Genomic DNA, 18164 nt, shown 5'->3' on the forward strand with positions numbered 1-18164 from the left:
AAACCTTGGATTTTGCATTGATGTACTGCTCTGTGGGGTTCTATTTACTTTGGCAAATTAATATTAGATTTAAAAGTAAAATCATGAACATGGAAATTATATTGATCAATTTCACACATGAAGGCTGATACTAATGCAAACATTACACCAGACTGGCTCTTTCCAATCTTTTTGTGTTTTATTTAGCACGGTTTACGTTTCACTGTCTGATTTGAATTACTGAAATAAAATAACATTTTGATTATCTAATTTTTAGCTGTACAAAGTGTAACACAAGAAGGAACATTAATATGTTGAACACAAAGCCTGGATTTTACTTGCTGATGACTTCTGCACAGATCATATTGTAAAGTCATCGGTGGAATCATAAATAAAAGGTGAGGCCACCAACATTGTTTATTACACTGCGTTAAATATAAATTCCTGGTACGTTATCAGTACTGAGTAAAACTAACAACTAAGTTGATCTTTCCTGCAACATCACCTCAGAGAAAGTTGGATTGCTTATCATTTAGTGACACTTCTCTTTGACATTTTATTTGCATCTGCTGTAGATTTTGGACATAGCTGACTGCTAACAACAATTTGTTACAACCAGCACAGAAGCAGACCGTAAACGTTTATTCAATCAATCGATTATACTTTATTAATCCAAAAGAAAAATTACATTGCATTGAAGAAAGGCAAACAGGCACACAAGTTTGCACCTCATGATGGTGCAAACTTGTGATTAAATCAGATGATTAAATGCAACACATTCTAACAGATCATTATGGTTTATTCCATTAAAAGAACTTATTTAGAATTATTTTTAGGCTTGAAACAGCAGAAGAAAAGATTGATTAATTCCTCATCTTAATAGTAGCTGAAAGCACTTGTAGTAAGTGCTTTCAGCTCAGTTTTGGCTGAATATGTCCAAACAACAGAGAATATGAAAGCTTTGATTAAACATGACAAAAAATAAATAAAGCAGAAGAAAATAAGCAAGGAGACATTAGCTGGGAATTGAAACAACTCTGATAAACAAGTGACAACAGCCTGGAAAGATCCCTAAAAGTTGTTATAGAAAACAGAAGAGTTCAGAGTTGTAGAACAGGTATGGTGTTAAAAACAGAATCTGAAGGATACAGCTTTTATTGATACACTGCAGAAACAAATGACTTAAGCTAAGCACCAGGCAACATAAAACTTCATGAATTGGAAATCTTCCCTCCTTATAGTCAGCTCACATTAAGCCAACAGAGCATCCCGTTGGCTCGCTCTCCCAACTTTTAGAGGAAACTAAAGTGTTTCATCTCTGTGGGGCACAACAGAACCAAGTTCAAATCTGGACCTGGACTGTTGCTGAATATCCCCGTTCTCTCCATCATTTCCTCATCCAAACGCCACCAGTGAAGCCAAAAAAAGTCTTCCAGGTGAACGAAAGAGAGAAACGGATGTTTCATTTCTTTAGTGAAACAGACTCTATATGACGTCTGCTCTGATCAAAGAAATGATGTCAACACTCAAGGCTTGGTAATCCCGACAAAGTAAACGTATCCATTTACTCTGATTTCTAAGATTTGGCATAGTGTGGACAAGTAATATTTTCATCTCATCATATACTTTTTTTGCTGTGATTCTCCATCTGGTCTTTATAGCCTCCTCTACAAATAAAAGCAGGTTTTAAAACGCATTGCTTAATATAAAAACACTGCACGTAAAATGACAAGTGATTCATTTTCACAATTTAAACAAGATTTAGTAACCTAAAATTGATTTTTTGTGGTAAGCGATGATTTTACTGAATTGTAAGCATTTTATCATGTTGGGTGTACTTCTTTTTTTTTTTACAACTCTTTTCTTCCCATTTCCAAATACCAAAGCCTCGATATCAAGCTTCTCAACTTCTCCCTGAACAAAGTGGAAGCTGAAAGACCTGCATGCTCATAGGAAGCAAACACCCAGCAGTCAAAAGTAAAGACTTTGCAGGTGTTTGTCCAAAAAGATTTGCTGCCAGATGCCTTAAAAGGACAGAGCAACACTGGAGAACCAGGGTCTGTAAAGTTTCTAAATCCATCAGTACACTCCTTAACCTGAAGTGTGATCATATCACTGTGGATTTGTCGCAACTGAAATAATCACTGCAGTATTTCACAAGAATATTGCAAGTGATTTTCTGATATTGTGCAGGAATTTCATAAACAGATCTGAAAATCCACAACTGAACCCAGATTATCGCTCATAACACATATTTTAAGAGTGTAATAGTAATAATCTGGTCCACTGCCACAAGCTCAGCTCCTGCCCTGCTGTATATTTTCTGTTTCAGATTAAGAAAAGAAAAAGAAAAAAAAAAGTGTGACCATCTCCAATCCACACTGATTGAAAGACAGTCAAGTCTTATTCCTTGATTACACTGGATGTTTTAAAATCAAATGTTTTCCTTTAAATACATCCCATAATTAGGAACAAAACACAGAAGCTAGTCCCAATCACCAAATCCAAACACTCGAGTAAACTGCTTCAGCAGCTTTTACTCTAAACCAAATACCAACACCAGCTTCTCTTTCAGCCGTATGACCGAAACCGAAGCTCCCACACCATCCACCAAGAGCTAAGTGCTTTATTATGATCCACCCTCAGCCCTTCCCACCCATTTATGTATTAAGGCTTTCATCTGTCCGCTTAGTCAGTCGGCACCGAATCATAGCCTTAATAATCCTTTTATAAGGATCACCTTATGACAGGGCATAAAGGAATGGTCCAACCAAAATAAAGACAGATCCACATACGTACGGGTGAGAACACCATGGACCGTCTTTACTGACTAGGGAAATAAAATAATCAAGAAAGAAGTGTTTAAAGGTATACTAAGCAAGGTATAGCTAAACATAAACATAATGTGTCATTGTAGGAACTCCTCGTCTTATTTTATGTTGCCAATTTATCTGGGGGAAGACTTCAAGTAAAACCAACTGACCACTAATCAATGACCCCCCACTTTTATATTGTCTTAGCTTTAGCTGCTTAACTTGTAAATATGTTTGTTTCTGGATCTTGTGATATTAAAACAACAATATCTCTCAAAGTGAGTTCTGTCTTGCAAAGTACAGTTCAATGGAAACTAGAAACTTTGAGTTTAGAAATACCTCCTGCGTAGTATGCCTATAATGCGTAGTATGCCTAGTAGTGACGATAATGAGGGAAATTGTTGGATACAAGTGTGATGAAGAAGTTAAATGGAGTATGTATTAGCCAATCACAGAGAAACACACTGGTAATTTTTGGTTTGTAGTTTAAATAAGCATTTTAGTTGGGTTAATAAGGATCCTTACTTTGATTACTGTTTTATTTCCACTTCCTCATTCCAGACTAACCAGTGCTGAATGACGCACCAGATAGTCTTGTGTTTTTCCTCATGCTTCACCGTAAACACATGCAGCTCTCACATTTTAACTGCACGTCGAACTCTACTGAAGCTTGCACAGAGTAATGTAAGAGCCACTGGAGAAAATCCAGAAGGCTGGGTAGACGGCCTCAGCGAACTGAAAACTAAACGAATGGAAGGGATACGCCCTGTCTGCCACGTTGTAGAACGTAGCCCTGCCCTCCTCACAATCCAGCAGCACCCCGACGCGCTTCGGGTTCGGATTGACCAGCACCGCCTCCGAGCTGTTGTGCCAGGCCGACAGCTTCACGTTGAACCACTCGACGCACCAGGACTTGCTGTTGCGACCGAGCCTGCTGGTGGGGCCCTTGCGGTCGATGCTGCTGTAAGCCAGCCCGATGCCGATGAAGTTGTTGCTGCTCAGTCGCACCTCCCAGTAATGGCGGCCTGCGGAGAAGCCCTTGGAGGCCATGACCTGGGAGCAGACGGCGAAGCGCTCTGGGCAGTCGGGGTAGTTTGTGTGCTCGTCAGACACCGAGGCCTTGGTGAAATTCTCGCTTAGTTCGATGCGTTTATGGGCCGTTCTTTGATCAAAATTGAGCACGGTGCCATCTAGTGGAGACAGAACAAAAGTCAAGTTTAACGTCAAACACCTGCTAATGGGACAAGAGGGAAAGATATTGGCTTCCTTACATTTCATAAGGTCACTTCGTTTCTCAGCAGAGCTTATCTCTGAGGGAATGTCTGTAGTCTCTGTGACGGGAGACAGGAAAACACATTTCAAGCATTTTGTTCAGATGCATCTCAAGTTTGAATCTCATCAAAAAGTCAATTTATGACAGTAATTCAATTCAAAAAGTCAAATTATGATATCGGTCTGTTTCTATTGACCATACATTTCAACTGTTTTGTTGACGGTTCGAGCAAATGACTAATGAAAATCCAGTTTCTCAGAACATTACACAATATCAACTTAAAAGATTATTTTTTTAATGCAGATATTCTACTGTTTACACTACCATGGAGAAAACTGATAACTTGACCATTGTCCTGCATGCAGTTTGTTTTAAACACATTGCAACATTTAAATCTGGTACCTACCAGTTACTTCTTTGTTTTCAGCAGCAGCAGGACGTCCCCTTGGTTTTTCTTTCACACCAAACTCCATCAGGTTTTCTATAGATTTTCCCAGTTTCTTATTGCCTGGATTGGTTTCGGTGGTCAGAGAAGGGTTCTTTGGGGCTTCTAGAGAGAAATAAGTCAGAATTTTATATATCTCAACTACAACAAAAAACCTCTAAGATTCACAATTATACACTACTTGGGTTGGTATATCAGAAAATCTCAAGAAAAAAACCATTAGCTTGTAGGTTTTCAATCTCACCTTAACAAACGTACTCCAATGGTGTATGTTTTTGGTTTGTGTTTGATTAAATTACTCTAGGAATGTGGTTTGTTTGCATGATGAATGGAAAAAAAAGTTGGGTTTTTCTTACTTTGAGGTTTCTTCTTTTGGGCCGGTTTGGCCTGAGGAGCTGGACTGTGGGATCTGGGGAGTCGAGGGTTCGGCAGGGGAAAGCTTGGATCTGAAGAAAGTTATAAACATGACAAATACAATTTTATTACGCATCTCTTAGGAATGAGATGGATTACAGACACATAAATTGGCAGATTGAAAACAGGTGTTGGAGAGATAAACACACCAGATTCCTGTCCAAGACTCGTAGTTGAATGCCCAGAGGCAGAAGCTGCTCTTTCACCTGAAACGTGAGTTTAGTTACTTAGCCTTTCATGCTTTCATCTAAATAATTAAATGCATTTCCTCCAAAACACCACCTCGCTAAATCACTGCACCAGCTAGAGTATTTGGTTTGATTGGTTTCCTTTTCTTTTTCCCCTCCACATATTAAACCACTCACCCGCTGCAAATGTGCCAGTATTTATGTCTGAAATAAAATTGGATATTTACTTCACTATGCTTTTATCGTGCAACTACACAGGGTGAAGCCACCAGCTCATAAATGTGCTTGCATAGTCACCTGCTATGAGTTTGGGGATTCTGGCCTCCACGGGTTGCTTCAAGAGCTCTGTCAGGTAGTTCTTCAATGTCAAAGCAAAGGCCTCGGATTGCACGACCTTCTTGGAGTCCAGAGTGATTCGAGGGCTGTAAGGGTCATAGCTTACAGCCTGGGGAAGGTTAAATGAAGTCTGCAGGGACAGAACAAAAGAGAGGTATTCATTCAGAAATGTGTATTTTGATGACCAGCCATCATGTGCGTGCATCAAATATTTTGCATTTTATGTTTCTTTCTTTTCATCCTATGCATGAAGAAGAGGGTTGGGTAGAAGAAAAGTGAATGTTTGTGTGCAGTCAGTGCTTGGTAGAAATTTATTCCTTATGCATTTTTACCATATTACAACCATGCACCATGTGTTTTATTGTGGTTTTATTTATGAGACCAGCACAAAGTTGAGGTTAATGCATGGCTATATCAACCACGGAAGTTAAAAACGTGTGTTGCAATTAAAGCAATAAATCGTTTGGGAAACGTCTCCATCAGGTCAACAATGCAATGAAGACTGAAATGTTTTGTCCATTTTCTTTGCAAAAAAATCTCAATCAGAGTCAGATTGGAAGGTCCGATGCTCAAGTCTTACCAAAGATTCTCAGTTAAGTTTAAGACTTTGACTGTGCCATTTTGGCACATGAATCTGCAGCTACCCAAGAACTAAGATGGTTAAGTTTGCTGCTTGTACAATTAATACTCTCATTTCTGTCAGACCATTTTCATTTTAAAACGATGACTTGAACAGTTTTCTACGAGCTGTTCAAAGTTTACAATACTTAAAAAAAAAATAATTATTTAATGAGCCACATTGTTCATTTTGCTGTTATCCCACCTGCAGGAAGGCCAGGGTTTGGGACTGACCCAGCAGACAGAAGATTTCCTCCTTAGCTTTGCCGATGTTGTCGACGTTCTCGCTGAACTTTGAGATGAGACCTCTGATTTTGGTTTCACCAGTCTCCACCTCTTTGTCTATTGCCTTCAGGGCGTCACCCTCCTCTCTGGTCATCATGTCCCGCATCTGCTGATACCCGGCCGACAAGGCACTTTTCCTGTGGATGGCCGACTCCTTGCGAGGAGCACAGCAGCAGAAATTAACCCCAAACTTAAATCAACAGCATTACAGCTCTTCATTTAAGCTTTAATCATTCAAATGATACAAACCCTTAGCTTGTTCTGCATGACCCTCATTTGAGAAATTACACTCTCGTTCTTCGAGAGCTTTCCATCCAGAAAAACTAACTTCTCTCTCAGGTCCACCTGTGAGCAGAGAAAACACGACTCATTCAGTAACGATTCATTCATTCATATCATGTGTCACTATGTATGGATGGATAAATATGCATTCAGTTTATGTAGACGCAACATTTCACCATTTCATGGTGAAGTGCTGAAGCACAGCGTGTATTTGTTTGACTCGTCAATCCTGTTCAGATTCACCGGTGTTACGGCTGACATTGTGACTGAAATAAACAGAGTTGTTTGCGATAAAATACTGACGACAACAATCAACAAAATCAATAATTCAACAGCACACTATCAGTTCCAGGCTGCGCAACAACCGCTAGTTTATAATTTATTACAGCATATTTACTTTATTAGTCGCTAATGACATAATAAACTCATGCTGCTCTGATAAGTCGTCTTTGACTTTGATAAACTCTCGGTTTATGAGGAAAAACTCCTCCTAAACCGTACTGTCTCTGCTCAGGTGATTCACCTTCTGACCTTTGACCTATATGCCCAGAGTCAGTTTAATCTAATTCATGGGTGAACCGTGAAATATTTCAATAAACACTTACAACAAGATGACTTCAAATGTTAATGAGTTGCTCATTTAATCTCCCGTAGCTACTTCTAAATTGAAATATAAAAAAAAAAACATAAATTATTGATTTAATGTTTAGATTTAGCCACTTGTATAGAATGAAAAATAAAAATACAATTTATGACTGATTCCTAATTTGCAGATACAGCTCTGATTTTTAACCGGAGTTACTGTATAAGCAGCCTAAACACTATTGTTACAGTTGGATCTCAATAAATAAAAGTAGGTGCATTTTTTTTAGAGGCTGATAAAAATTATTACACCAGAGAAATGTTTGTAAATAAACTAAGCTTCATAATCATCTCAAGGCTGTTTACATATGATGCTTGTCCACCTTCATCTAACAAATGTTTCCTTCCATTCAGCTTTCTATTAATGTGCTTACACAAATTAAATTCTAATTTAAAAATACTTTATTGATCCTAAAGGGAAATGAAATGTTCACTCTGTGAACCACTGGGTTCTCTAACAGTGACTTTATGTCCTAACCTTCCACGTGGTTGGTTTAAATGACCATCTGCTGGACAGTGGTTATGACTGTGCAGATCATAATGTGTTGGGTTGCATTATACACAAACTATATTCAGAGAATCATAAGGATTATTTTTGGAATTATTTCTCTCTCTCTCTTTTTAGATGCATTTGTATTAGACTGAACTACCTCTTTCTTGCTCCTTTGCTCCTCTGGAGAGGTGAAGGAGCAGCCTTTGTGGACCTGCTGCAGGCAGAGGCTGCAGATCGGACGCTGGTGTTGGCTGCAGAAGAGCTCCATCAGCTTGTGGTGGTCGGTGCAGATCCGCTCCATCAGGTCCCCGACGGGGGGCGACAGCTGGTGGAGGCGGAAAATGGGGTTCTCCCGGTGGGGCCGCAGGTGCTCCTCACAGAAGGAGGCCATGCAGGTGAGACAGGTCTGGGCTGCCTCGGCCTCCATACAGGTGTCACAGCGGACCACATCCCTCTTCTTCTCGGGTTTGCTTGCAGCAGCAGCACCACCACCACCTTCGGTCTTGTTGGACCTGACCCTGAAGGTCTCCACCACGGTGCTGAGGACCGTGTTCTTCTTCAGCTCCGGCCTGGTGGCGAACAGGGTCCGACACTGGGGGCAGCTGTAGGAGTCCTTCCAGGTGGCGAGCAGGCAGTTCTGGCAGAAGTTGTGTCCGCAGGGGATGGTGACCGGGCAGTCAAAGGTGCTCAGACAGATGCTGCAGGTCAGCTCGTCCTCCAGGCTCATGAGAGAAAAGCCAGAGTCGTCGGCTTCGGCCATCATGAAATCTACAGCTGCAGTGACGAAGAAACGAAACTTAAAGGCGGCGCCTGGAAAAACGAAAGTAAGAGGCGGGTGGTACGGATTCGTTTACAAAGAAAAGTTCAAAAATTAAGATAATATACATCAAGTTTGTATCAGTCGGCTGCTTTTAAACAAACATGCAAATATTACGTGTCGATTGTAAGAACCTTTAAGTCCTTTAGTTAAACACTGTCGTGAATAGACCAGCAGCTGCGAGCACTGCTGTTAAACTTCCGCTTTAAATTCCCAATAAATTGCTCCTACAGTACCTTAAAGTTTTTGTGGACGCAGTTCAGGTCGGATTTTCAGAGCAGTCTGTCTCAGACCGAGGTGGAACCGCGGAACACCGAGGTGAGCCGTGACAGATCGGCTCTGAGCAAAGTCCCTCCCTTTGTGTAATAGCAGGTGTGGCGTTACGCTCAAGTCAGAGCTCATTTCACAGCAAAACTCAGCCTGTTGTAGCTTCGACCAGTGGTTGGCTGCTCTAAAATATGATAAATACGTAACCCAAAGTCCTACATTTGCTGCCTGCCTCTAAGTGTAAATGTATGTGGGAGGAGAGCATCGGGGAGGTATGGCTCACCACCTAGGGCGGCATCATGTAGCGGGATGGCATGTTCAAAAAAAGTTTTCTGTCAGCTGTGCCCTGAACTCCAGTTATTTACATGCCCCATCTGTGGGAGTGCATTCCACTCCCACAGACAAACAACGGCACTTTTGAATTGAACAAACAATAGGCACTTTATATGGCCAAACACTGCAACATTTTAATGGTGTTTAATCTGTTTTCAATCCACTGCTACAATTAAAGGGCTATCTCAGGGTCTTTTTTTGTCGGTATCCTTAACTCCATTTGATAATTTCTCATTTGAAACTTATTTTGACTTATCAAAACAGAAGTGGACAATTAACTGAACCAAGATTTTTGAAATACAGCTATATAGTATATTCTAGAGAAATAAGACTCAATGTCAGGGTCATATTTAGGCTGCATGCCACGGAAACAAAAGGAAAACAGAAAGTCATGGATCACAAAGTAACTGTTCCTATACATTCTTCTGAACTTAAATATTAAGCAAAAATAAATGCTTCAGACAGCTGCATTTATTTTCATGGGGTTATATTTAAATATGTCAAATGAGACTCTTTGTAGTTTTTTTATTTTATTTATCAGAGAGGTTTATAAGTAAAACATATTTGACATTTCGGTACAAAAAAGAAGCGGAAAATGTTGATAAACCATGTAGGTTTGTTGAGTCTAGCACAGGGATTTATACAAAATGAGAAGTGTATATTTTTGTGTCTCTGTCCGGGCTCAGGTGCTGCTGTTGATGTGGGGCTTTTCAGGATGCTGCGTCTTGTTCTGGCTGCTGCTGTAGGCCTCGTTGAGCTGCTGCAGGTTCTTCATCAGGCCTGCAAACTGTTCCTCCTGTGAGCAAAAGTGAAAGCAGCCGTTAATGTGCTATCATTTAAAGTTGTACTAAAAAAGAATCATCTTCTTGGCTTCAAACATGGCCATCTTCTTAAATATAAATTAAACTTTTAAACCAAATTCCTTCTAGGATCCAGATCCAATGAGTACAAAAAAAAAAGCTATAAAACGAGTTCATATCTCCACACCTTCACCATTCTGCTTGACTGTTGATTTCAGGTTTTTCTGCTGCTTCATTTTTGTCAAACATAAAGGATCACATTGAAGCCAAATTTCCATTATGCTGCCTACGTCTTTCATACACTTCTTCCCTTTGTTCAGATTCAGTCTTGCACATGTAGGTGGCATTACCATTTTCCTCTTACAGACAAGTGGCTGATTCCTGGCAACCTTTCAAAACAAGTTAAACTTGTTGTTTAGTAAATGTACTTAAATGTGAACATGTGAGTCTTAGCCACTCCTATGAAGACTGGCAGCTGTCTTGAATATTTTCAACTTGCTAAGAAAACATCATTCTGTTCCGTGTTTGAATGAAAAAATGTCATTGTCTTTCTCCCATCATGGGAGAAAGACAATAACACCAGAGAAGGCCAAGAAGTTGTTTTTGAAAAGCTTCTAGTCAGAATTTTTTTTTAAACACATCCATTTGCATTTTTTTTATTGTATGTATTTCTTCGTTTACAAGCTCTTAGCTAAATTCCTTCTTGTTCTCTTGAATTTTGCTCGGCTGCAAAATATATGTATGTATATTTGAGTCGTGTTTGAGAACATCCAACATTTAACAATAAAAAATTATTTAGCATTTCGATGGACTGACGGATGCAGTATTTGCATGCTTTAATGCTCAGACTGTGTGCAGCTAACCAAATAAATTTGACTTAAATCCATTTGAATTCATTCTAATTTTGAAGACAAAAATGAAATTCACTGACGGATATTTGTGTCTCTGCTTTCCTTACCAGCACATTCATTCTCTCGGCTGCGGCAAGTGCAACATCTAGCCTCCTCTCATCTTCTTCCCTTTCCTCTTCAATCACTCCCAACCTGGAACAAACACAGAGACGCCAGCAACATACAGCAACATGGCGAAGTTAGAAAAAATGTGGGAAAGTTGTCTCTTCAGTTTGATCCCAAAGATTGCTTTAGCAGGCACACAAAAAAAATTCTATACAATCTCACCTGAAGGTGGCACTGGCGAGTTGCTCGTCTCGCACCGCCAGCAGGTTCTTCAGCTCATACACCTCATTTTGCAGCATTGCATTCTGGTCCTGGCTTTGGATGATGAAGTCCTCGAGACGTTTGGCCATGTCCAGCTCCCGCTCCGTCACCTGCTCTATCCCCAGACGGAGCTCTGACAGCTCCTGGGCGTGCTGGAGGGGAAATCACACTTTTATGTAAATGTAGGAAGTTGAAACCCAGTGTGAAATCAGTTCTGGGGACGGACAGACGGTGGAAACATACCCGGTCCAGTAAGCTGAACTGCTCGTCCTCGGCTTTCATCTCACTCGACTCCCTGTTGGAGTTGACGATCCATGGAACCGGTGCTGGAGGACGCCTGTTGCTTTCAATCTAAACAAGGTAGACAGGAGACTGCTGGGTTTGTTTTACTGGCAAAACAAAAAAAAATATCTCTGGAAAATGTCAAATAGCATAGATTTACTGGTTGGTATCGCACGCCGAGGCCAGGCTTTACTCACAGTATCTGGTCGTGTGATAACTGGCTCGTTGACCTCGGCCTCTTGCTCTTCGTGGTCCGATGTCGGCAGCGCTTCGGAACTGATCTGCCTCTTCAGGGCTTGTTTGCCGTGACCGGGACGTCTGTGTGGAGCACTCTGGGTTCTGGCGACTGGTTTCCTCTCTCTCATGTTCTTGCGTGGTCTGCTTTCACTGCAAAATAAACAGATCAGTATACCATAATGTCAGTATTTCATCCATTACTGAGCCATAGTAAAATCAAAATGCAGTTTTCAAATTATTCAAATTTGTATTTTTTTTTTTTAGCTCTTTGACAACATCTCCTGCAAAACTGCATGTAAAAATATGATCTTTTGTGATTCTAAAAAGCAAGGGGAAAAAAAGATGTGTTGCCACTTTAAAAAAATGGTTTAAATTGTTTACTACCGATTTTTTCTACAGCAGTAGTTTGTGGTAAATTCAGTTTTATTTTCTTCACAAACAAAAGATTAGTCTGTTGGAAAACCAAAGTTAACCGAATGCAGTGCATATTTACTGAGTGAAAATCTACTGTTGTCATCTTTAGTTTTGACTAGCTTTCCTTAGAGGATTTTATACATTTCAAATGATCTTCATCACTTGTGAATTGTTTAACAAGTACACAGATGTCCTATTGTACCTGTCTTGTAGGCCTTTGGAGTCCACAGGCAGTCTCTGGAGGGAAGACTGCAGAGGACTGTACTTTCTCAACTCTCGTGGAGGAACATACACCGGCTTGGATGGTTTTGTATGACTGCAAAAAAAGAGGCCGGTCAAAATGGCAGCATAAAGCTCACGGTAGAGGCTCAAGGCCCCTAACTTACCTGTTCACAATGATTCGAGGTGCTTCAGGACCAAGTGAATCACTTATCTGGTTCAGGATTGAAGGCAGAGGATGCAGCTTGTCAATCGTGTCCTGAAAACGAAAAGCTGGAAGTTAGAACATCTGATGCGTAACGGACTCTCGTTCATGATGCTCATGATTATCAACCAAACTGCAATCACTTTCCGTCCCACCTGATCCTTCTTGTAGATGATGTCCACCAGGAGGCCGTGCAGCACAGCCAGACGCAGGGGCAAGTCTACGTAGCCATCAAAGGATGTCATCGGGATTTCAGTGTCTTGATTGGACACCGTTTGCAGGAAACACCTCATCCCGTCCCAGTGCTGCTCCAGGAATTCATTCATGAACAGCATGTACTCCTCCTTCTCTCCAAACCTGAATCCACACAAAACATTTCATTTGCTTAAACATTTCCACTTTCGCTCATGTAGCGTTTGTCAGCATGCGTTGAGATGACTAGATGCGACGCACAAGGTGGAGTTGGCCAGGTTCTGGATGACTTTGGCAGTAAGGGTGAGGGTCCGCAGGGTGTTCGGCTCCGGATATGCCTGTGTCAGTCCGAAAAGAGAAGGACTCAGGATAGCAGGACATAAGAAGCGAAGGAAGAGCGAAGCAGAGATGAGTCGCTGCCCAATTTCTGCTTTCCCCTTGTCTTCACACAGCTCCATCCAGTTGGAGAAGATCTTGTTTAATTCCTCAGGAAAAGATCTGCGAAAGGGAACGATATGCTCGATCAGTTCCGTGAAGCAATTTCTCTTTTGCTTCTTCTTCACCAAGCCGTCGTGTCTCACCCGTGTATCTCGATTATCTTCTGCACCACATCTTCGCAGGTTTCCCTCAAGTGCTGCTGGTTGCTCGACAGTTCAGCAGCGGGGCATTTGAGAGGGTCAACTTCACAGTTCTCCACTGAGGCGTATAGTCGATTGATGAAGTCCCCTTCATGAGAAAAAGAAAGAAAGAAATTAAAGCAGAAAGCATTCGAAACATTTCAGTTAACGTATGTGAAAAGAAAACAGAGACGCAGCCAATCCAATCCAGTATTTGTGTCAGATCTGATATCGACCTTTCACCAACTGGATATTGGGTACCATAAGAGAAAACTGCAGATCTCTACAGAGGAGCGACAATGATCTTCACCTGATAACAGGCAGGCTTATTTCGTTGATGATGCTCATTCGTTTTGTTTGGTTTTTTAACGTTTAGCCGCAGCTTGCCATGGATCTGAAATTATTTGGAAATGTCGAAAGCCTGCTGGAAGTCCTTGACATGAGGTATGAATTTTTACAATCAGGATTTTATGCTCTGAGCCTCTGCTGTTAACTATAGCTTACAGTAAAAAAAACAACAACCAAAAAACCCTGTTAAAACAGTTTTAAAATGTCGCCATAACACGTTCTTAACTTAGATTGGCTGAAACAGGGAAGCACTATTTTAGTGAGCTGCTTGGTGAGACCTTTCCTCATCTTTTATGTAGACATGCTGCACTCAAGAATATTTAATGTCCTATGCCAACGCAGAAAAGTTTTGATGGTGGAATGTAACAAATAAATGTTTTACAAGTTGGATCTCAACTTGTAAAACTGTTTGATATGCACAAATTCCAGCAGTATAGTTGTTAGTGCATGTGCGGTTTTTTTCTTTACATTAGGAAAAAAAAAAACAACAGTTTGAATAGAAGCTTTTTGGATGTTAAATAATCGGTATCCCCAGGTATTTCGAATCATATATCTTTAAATGAAACCACTCTAATCTTTATGTTTTACTTACCTAGTGTGTCAATTAGGTACTTCTGGCCAACCAGCTTCATATATTCATCTATGGCTTTCGTAGCCAGTGTGTTTTCTCTGAAGATCAATGCTTCCTTCTCTCCGAGTCGGTTAACCTCTGCATCGCCCAAATCAATGAGGAATTCCTGGAAAAAGCCCAACATGAAGATTGAATACAGTTTAAAAAAAAAAAAAAATGCTGAATTTCTGTTCTTGTGTTGACATATTTTCCCAACCTTGGCCTTGCCGATACTCTGGAGTACGTGGACCAGGGCTCCCGCCAGCTCCTCTTTCTCCTTCACGTTGAGAAGTGGCTCCAGGTTTCCGCACATTTCTACATATCTCACTGTCACGTACTCCGCAAACTCTTTGTACTTCTCCATAGGCAGCACTTTCAGGTTCTGGAACCGGGCCTTGATGCGGAGGGAAGCCTGTGAACTCAGCACTTCCTTGTTCCCAGCTGTGGCCGACGCCTTGAACGGCGTGATGGGATACCACTTCTCTTGATAGGTCCGACCTCGAATATCTGCCAAAGGTATGTTCACGCTGCCCAGGGGATGCAAGCTGCACTCGTCCCGGGAGTGACGCTTCTTTTTGGAGTCTTCCTCACGGAAGAGATGCAGGCTGATTTGGGAGATGGAGGGAAGATTGTCGAGCTCGAAAAATTCCCCCCAAAACAGTTGGCAGCCACCAGCTGCGCCCCCGCCGCCCCCCAGGCCTCCTGAAGACCCGGAGGCACCGTCCCCAGCCATGCTGGAGCGATTAGTTGGCTTGCCGACGGCTCGACTGCTTGTGCGGGCAAACAGGGTTCCATCTAGGTGAACTTCACAGTAGTAGCGCCGTTTGGGGGGAAGATCCTTTGCTTCGTTAACCCACAGACTCAAGGAGTTCTCAGTGCGCTCAATGTTGTCCTGTGAAAAGTAAGGAAGTGTTTTACGTGGTATTTAGATGCTGTGTAATGTATTTTTCACATGCAGAATAACGTACCTTGTTGGGCTGAGCAGCACGTCTCAGGTCTTCGATCCAGCGATCGCGTTCGGCAGCCGAGGAGCAGCCGAAGCAGTGGGTGTTTTCAGAATTTATCACCTGAAACATGCAAAATCCATCCAGTTACTGAGAAGACCCAGCACATCCAGCCTGTAGAGCCCAAACCAGAGTTTACCTCAAAGCAGTACTTTTCTCCTAAGATGGAGCTGTGGACCGGTCTGATGACAGTGCTGGTGTCGGCACTCAGATCCAGACTCCCTACTGGAACCGATACGGACTCGCGGGATCCATACTGCCTGTACGTTACAAACAACAGTGAACAAGTTAAGCAGAGTACACCTTCACAAGCAAGCCAGGTACGAGTCTCACAGCATGGCACGGTTTTAAAAAGGGACAGTTTTAAAATCGCGTAAGTTATACGCCACGTTTTTTTAACGGTTTAAAGAGCTTACGTACCAAGCTATGAGAAGCATGACTGTAAAGCATCTGGCTGCAGGCTAACTACCCACAGCAATGATCAACTAATTGCAACTGTAGTATTTTTACTCAGCTTTATACTGTGATAATCTCATACTGGCTCATGTACCTTAGTCCAAACCCAATAAAAAAATGTTTACATGGACTTGGGGAATCATGCTTGTTGACACGATTTCCCATAAGTCAATTGTCATAATATTATGACTATTTTAAGGATGGATGATTTTCTGAACGAAATGCATGAGTTTGCTATTATCTTCAGCTGTTTTTTTTCTTTCACGCTGTGATGGAAGATAATTGCTTTTAAAGGAAAGAAGCAAATTTAGGTTTATTTCCTGTGCTGACCTGAGGAGGTTTAGGAACATAAGAGTGTGCTTCACCTGCTCAGCTTGTTTAGTCCCGGGTTCAGTTGGGTGGCACTGTTCCTTTTGGCCTTATCCAGGCGCCGTTTGATCAGTCCCTGCGGGCGAAGATGTTACACAGGGGGGACAAATGCAATTATGTATTTCGTCAAGAGGAAATGCTGTGTTGGCTCACAGTTTATCTGATGCGTACTAACTCACCCGCACACCACCGTCCTGGTTCTTCGGCCGAGAGCCGCCAGGGACGCCCACGGGGTCAGGGCTGCATTCTGAGGGTCAAGATGGAAAATGTAAAGATCAAAAGGACATTAAATCTATCAGAAGGTTTTTGGAAAATATACTTTATGTAAAAAGTTGATTTCCCCCCCCCCTCAAAATGTTGTTAATCCTGGGATTTTTCCACTTAGAACATTTTTAGCTTGGAAAAAGAAAAGGCTGATGTTTGAAATATATAAACCGTTTACTTCAATGCATTTTGATAAAACATTTCGATGACATTTGGTTATCATTACCAGCTTTTAAAAAAAAAAAGAAAAACTCCTAAAATTCACATTTTCTACTTCGAAAAGCAGTTCATGACACATCTCCCAAGTAAAATTCAGCACTGTGGTCCCCCCCCCAGTGGACACATTTGTTTGCCGAAGGGAACATTTGTCAAAGCTGCAATGATAGTCGATGAAACCAAAATGAGCCAGACAGGATGTGGTTTTTAGTTGGAGGCTGATAGCTACAGAAATCATAGTCAAACTTAGAAGCTTCACGAACGGGGATTCTGTGAGTCTTTCATGGAAATTAACTTCTTCAAAATCTACATTACATGATTTCCTCTTCTTTTTAATTTCTAGAGTCACTTCTTCAGAATGAGGTAAAAGTCACGAGGAAAATGTGCATTTTGCCAACAAAGCATTTAAGTTAGAGCACTGTCGGACGTTTTGCTTACCTAAACCTCCTCCGCAAACAATCCAGCGTCTAAATCCCATCATTTAGTCCGAGCTGAAAAAAGCGTTTCGCTGTCTTACTTAAGAAGCTGTGTCTCTAACATTTCCTTCCTCTGTTCAGTAAAATAACTGTTCAATAACCGAGCCGATTCAGGATTGTCATCTCAAGATTGCGGCTTCTACCTTTCTTTTTAATATTTAAGCGGAAATCAGACAAGATGCTTCTTGATCCCCCCCTGTGCTCTTCTTTCTCTGCGTCTGTTCATTGGACTGTTTGAGCAACCAGCCGCGATGTTATCTTCCTCAGTAACTCACAGAGGAAGCAATTTGACAGTCAGCCTCAGAATCAAACATTCAGCCATTTCCTCTGTGACTTTGTGCAGAATCACACGTCTGATGTCAACATGCAAGATGCTTTTTCCTACTTTAATTTGTGTGTCTCACTTCTTGTCTCACTTGTGTGTGTGTGTATTGACCTGCGTCATTGTCGGTGAGGTTCTGAACGCTGAGGTTGGACAAGCAGCTGCTGACACGGTTTCGGATCCATGTCGTCGGCTGAGAAAGACACACACTTTGAAACTCTCCAGAATTAGACAAATGTGTTTTTTTTAGAATGGCTGCGAAATGTACAACAGATGCATCTGACAAAGTCAGGAAAATTGATTTATTTCAGTGATTCAATTCAAAACTGAATTGGAGAACATGAGTGATGCTCTCTGTATTATATAGATCCATTAGACACAGAGTAATATTTCACGTATTTATTTCTAGTATAGCTAAGAAAGACAAGAATATAACAAAGACATAAAAAGTTGGTTGGTTTTTTTTTGGGAAAATTGTAAAATTACATGACACCAACAACAGGAAATGTACATGACACTGTCATAAATGCCGCCACACACAAAATGATCCAGGTTAATCATTCGCTTACTATCCTTGGGCAATATCCATTATTGTCTACTACACTTCTTCCTTCCACTCAACTTTCCATTCATTAATTTAGAATATACATCTCAGTTGTCAGATTAAAAGTACCTTTTGAAAATGACAACCTTAGTATTAAACACTTCTTATTGAGTCCACATTTCTGTTT

The 18164-nt window shown here is 41.2% G+C and overlaps 2 protein-coding genes across 8 annotated transcripts in view; both read right to left on the reverse strand.

Moving 5' to 3' along the window:
* Window positions 1–624: 624 nt before the first annotated feature.
* trim25 (tripartite motif containing 25) lies at window positions 625–9059 on the reverse strand. Of its 4 annotated transcripts, none has more exons than XM_007544879.2 (11): window positions 8822–9059; window positions 7926–8578; window positions 6601–6696; window positions 6272–6505; window positions 5410–5578; window positions 5290–5316; window positions 5074–5130; window positions 4867–4956; window positions 4472–4615; window positions 4064–4123; window positions 625–3982 (listed from the first exon to the last, which is right to left on the reverse strand). In XM_007544879.2, the coding sequence occupies exons 2-11, from the start codon at window positions 8529–8531 to the stop codon at window positions 3453–3455; spliced, it is 2013 nt and encodes a 670-aa protein (XP_007544941.1). In that variant the 5' UTR covers window positions 8532–8578; window positions 8822–9059; the 3' UTR covers window positions 625–3452. The 4 variants fall into 4 exon arrangements, with proteins under 4 accessions (XP_007544941.1, XP_007544948.1, XP_016522786.1 ...); XM_007544886.2 differs by having other exon boundaries at window positions 7926–8542; window positions 8822–9057; XM_016667300.1 differs by lacking the exon at window positions 5290–5316 and having other exon boundaries at window positions 7926–8542; window positions 8822–9053.
* A 645-nt stretch (window positions 9060–9704) lies between these two features.
* Window positions 9705–18164, reverse strand: part of rasal3 (RAS protein activator like 3) — a 15104-nt gene continuing 6644 nt past the window's right edge. Inside the window, exons 3-19 of one of the 4 annotated variants that reach the window (XM_016667331.1) lie at window positions 17548–17626; window positions 16335–16402; window positions 16152–16231; window positions 15470–15590; window positions 15295–15393; window positions 14544–15218; window positions 14309–14453; window positions 13333–13477; window positions 13013–13249; window positions 12715–12916; window positions 12522–12613; window positions 12338–12451; window positions 11682–11862; window positions 11446–11553; window positions 11164–11354; window positions 10944–11028; window positions 9705–9981 (exon numbers count right to left, since the gene is read on the reverse strand). In XM_016667331.1, coding sequence (XP_016522817.1) covers window positions 9868–9981; window positions 10944–11028; window positions 11164–11354; window positions 11446–11553; window positions 11682–11862; window positions 12338–12451; window positions 12522–12613; window positions 12715–12916; window positions 13013–13249; window positions 13333–13477; window positions 14309–14453; window positions 14544–15218; window positions 15295–15393; window positions 15470–15590; window positions 16152–16231; window positions 16335–16402; window positions 17548–17626 — 2736 coding nt within the window. In that variant the 3' untranslated portion in view covers window positions 9705–9867. Of the gene's footprint in view, window positions 9982–10943; window positions 11029–11163; window positions 11355–11445; window positions 11554–11681; window positions 11872–12337; window positions 12452–12521; window positions 12614–12714; window positions 12917–13012; window positions 13250–13332; window positions 13478–14308; window positions 14454–14543; window positions 15219–15294; window positions 15394–15469; window positions 15591–16151; window positions 16232–16334; window positions 16403–17073; window positions 17497–17547; window positions 17627–18164 lie in introns of those variants that run through there. The other 3 variants (XM_016667329.1, XM_016667324.1, XM_016667333.1) reach the window with 3 other exon arrangements.

The sequence above is a fragment of the Poecilia formosa genome, unplaced genomic scaffold (assembly GCF_000485575.1).
Source record: "Poecilia formosa unplaced genomic scaffold, Poecilia_formosa-5.1.2 Scaffold11, whole genome shotgun sequence".
NCBI classification, from domain to species: Eukaryota; Metazoa; Chordata; class Actinopteri; order Cyprinodontiformes; family Poeciliidae; genus Poecilia; species Poecilia formosa.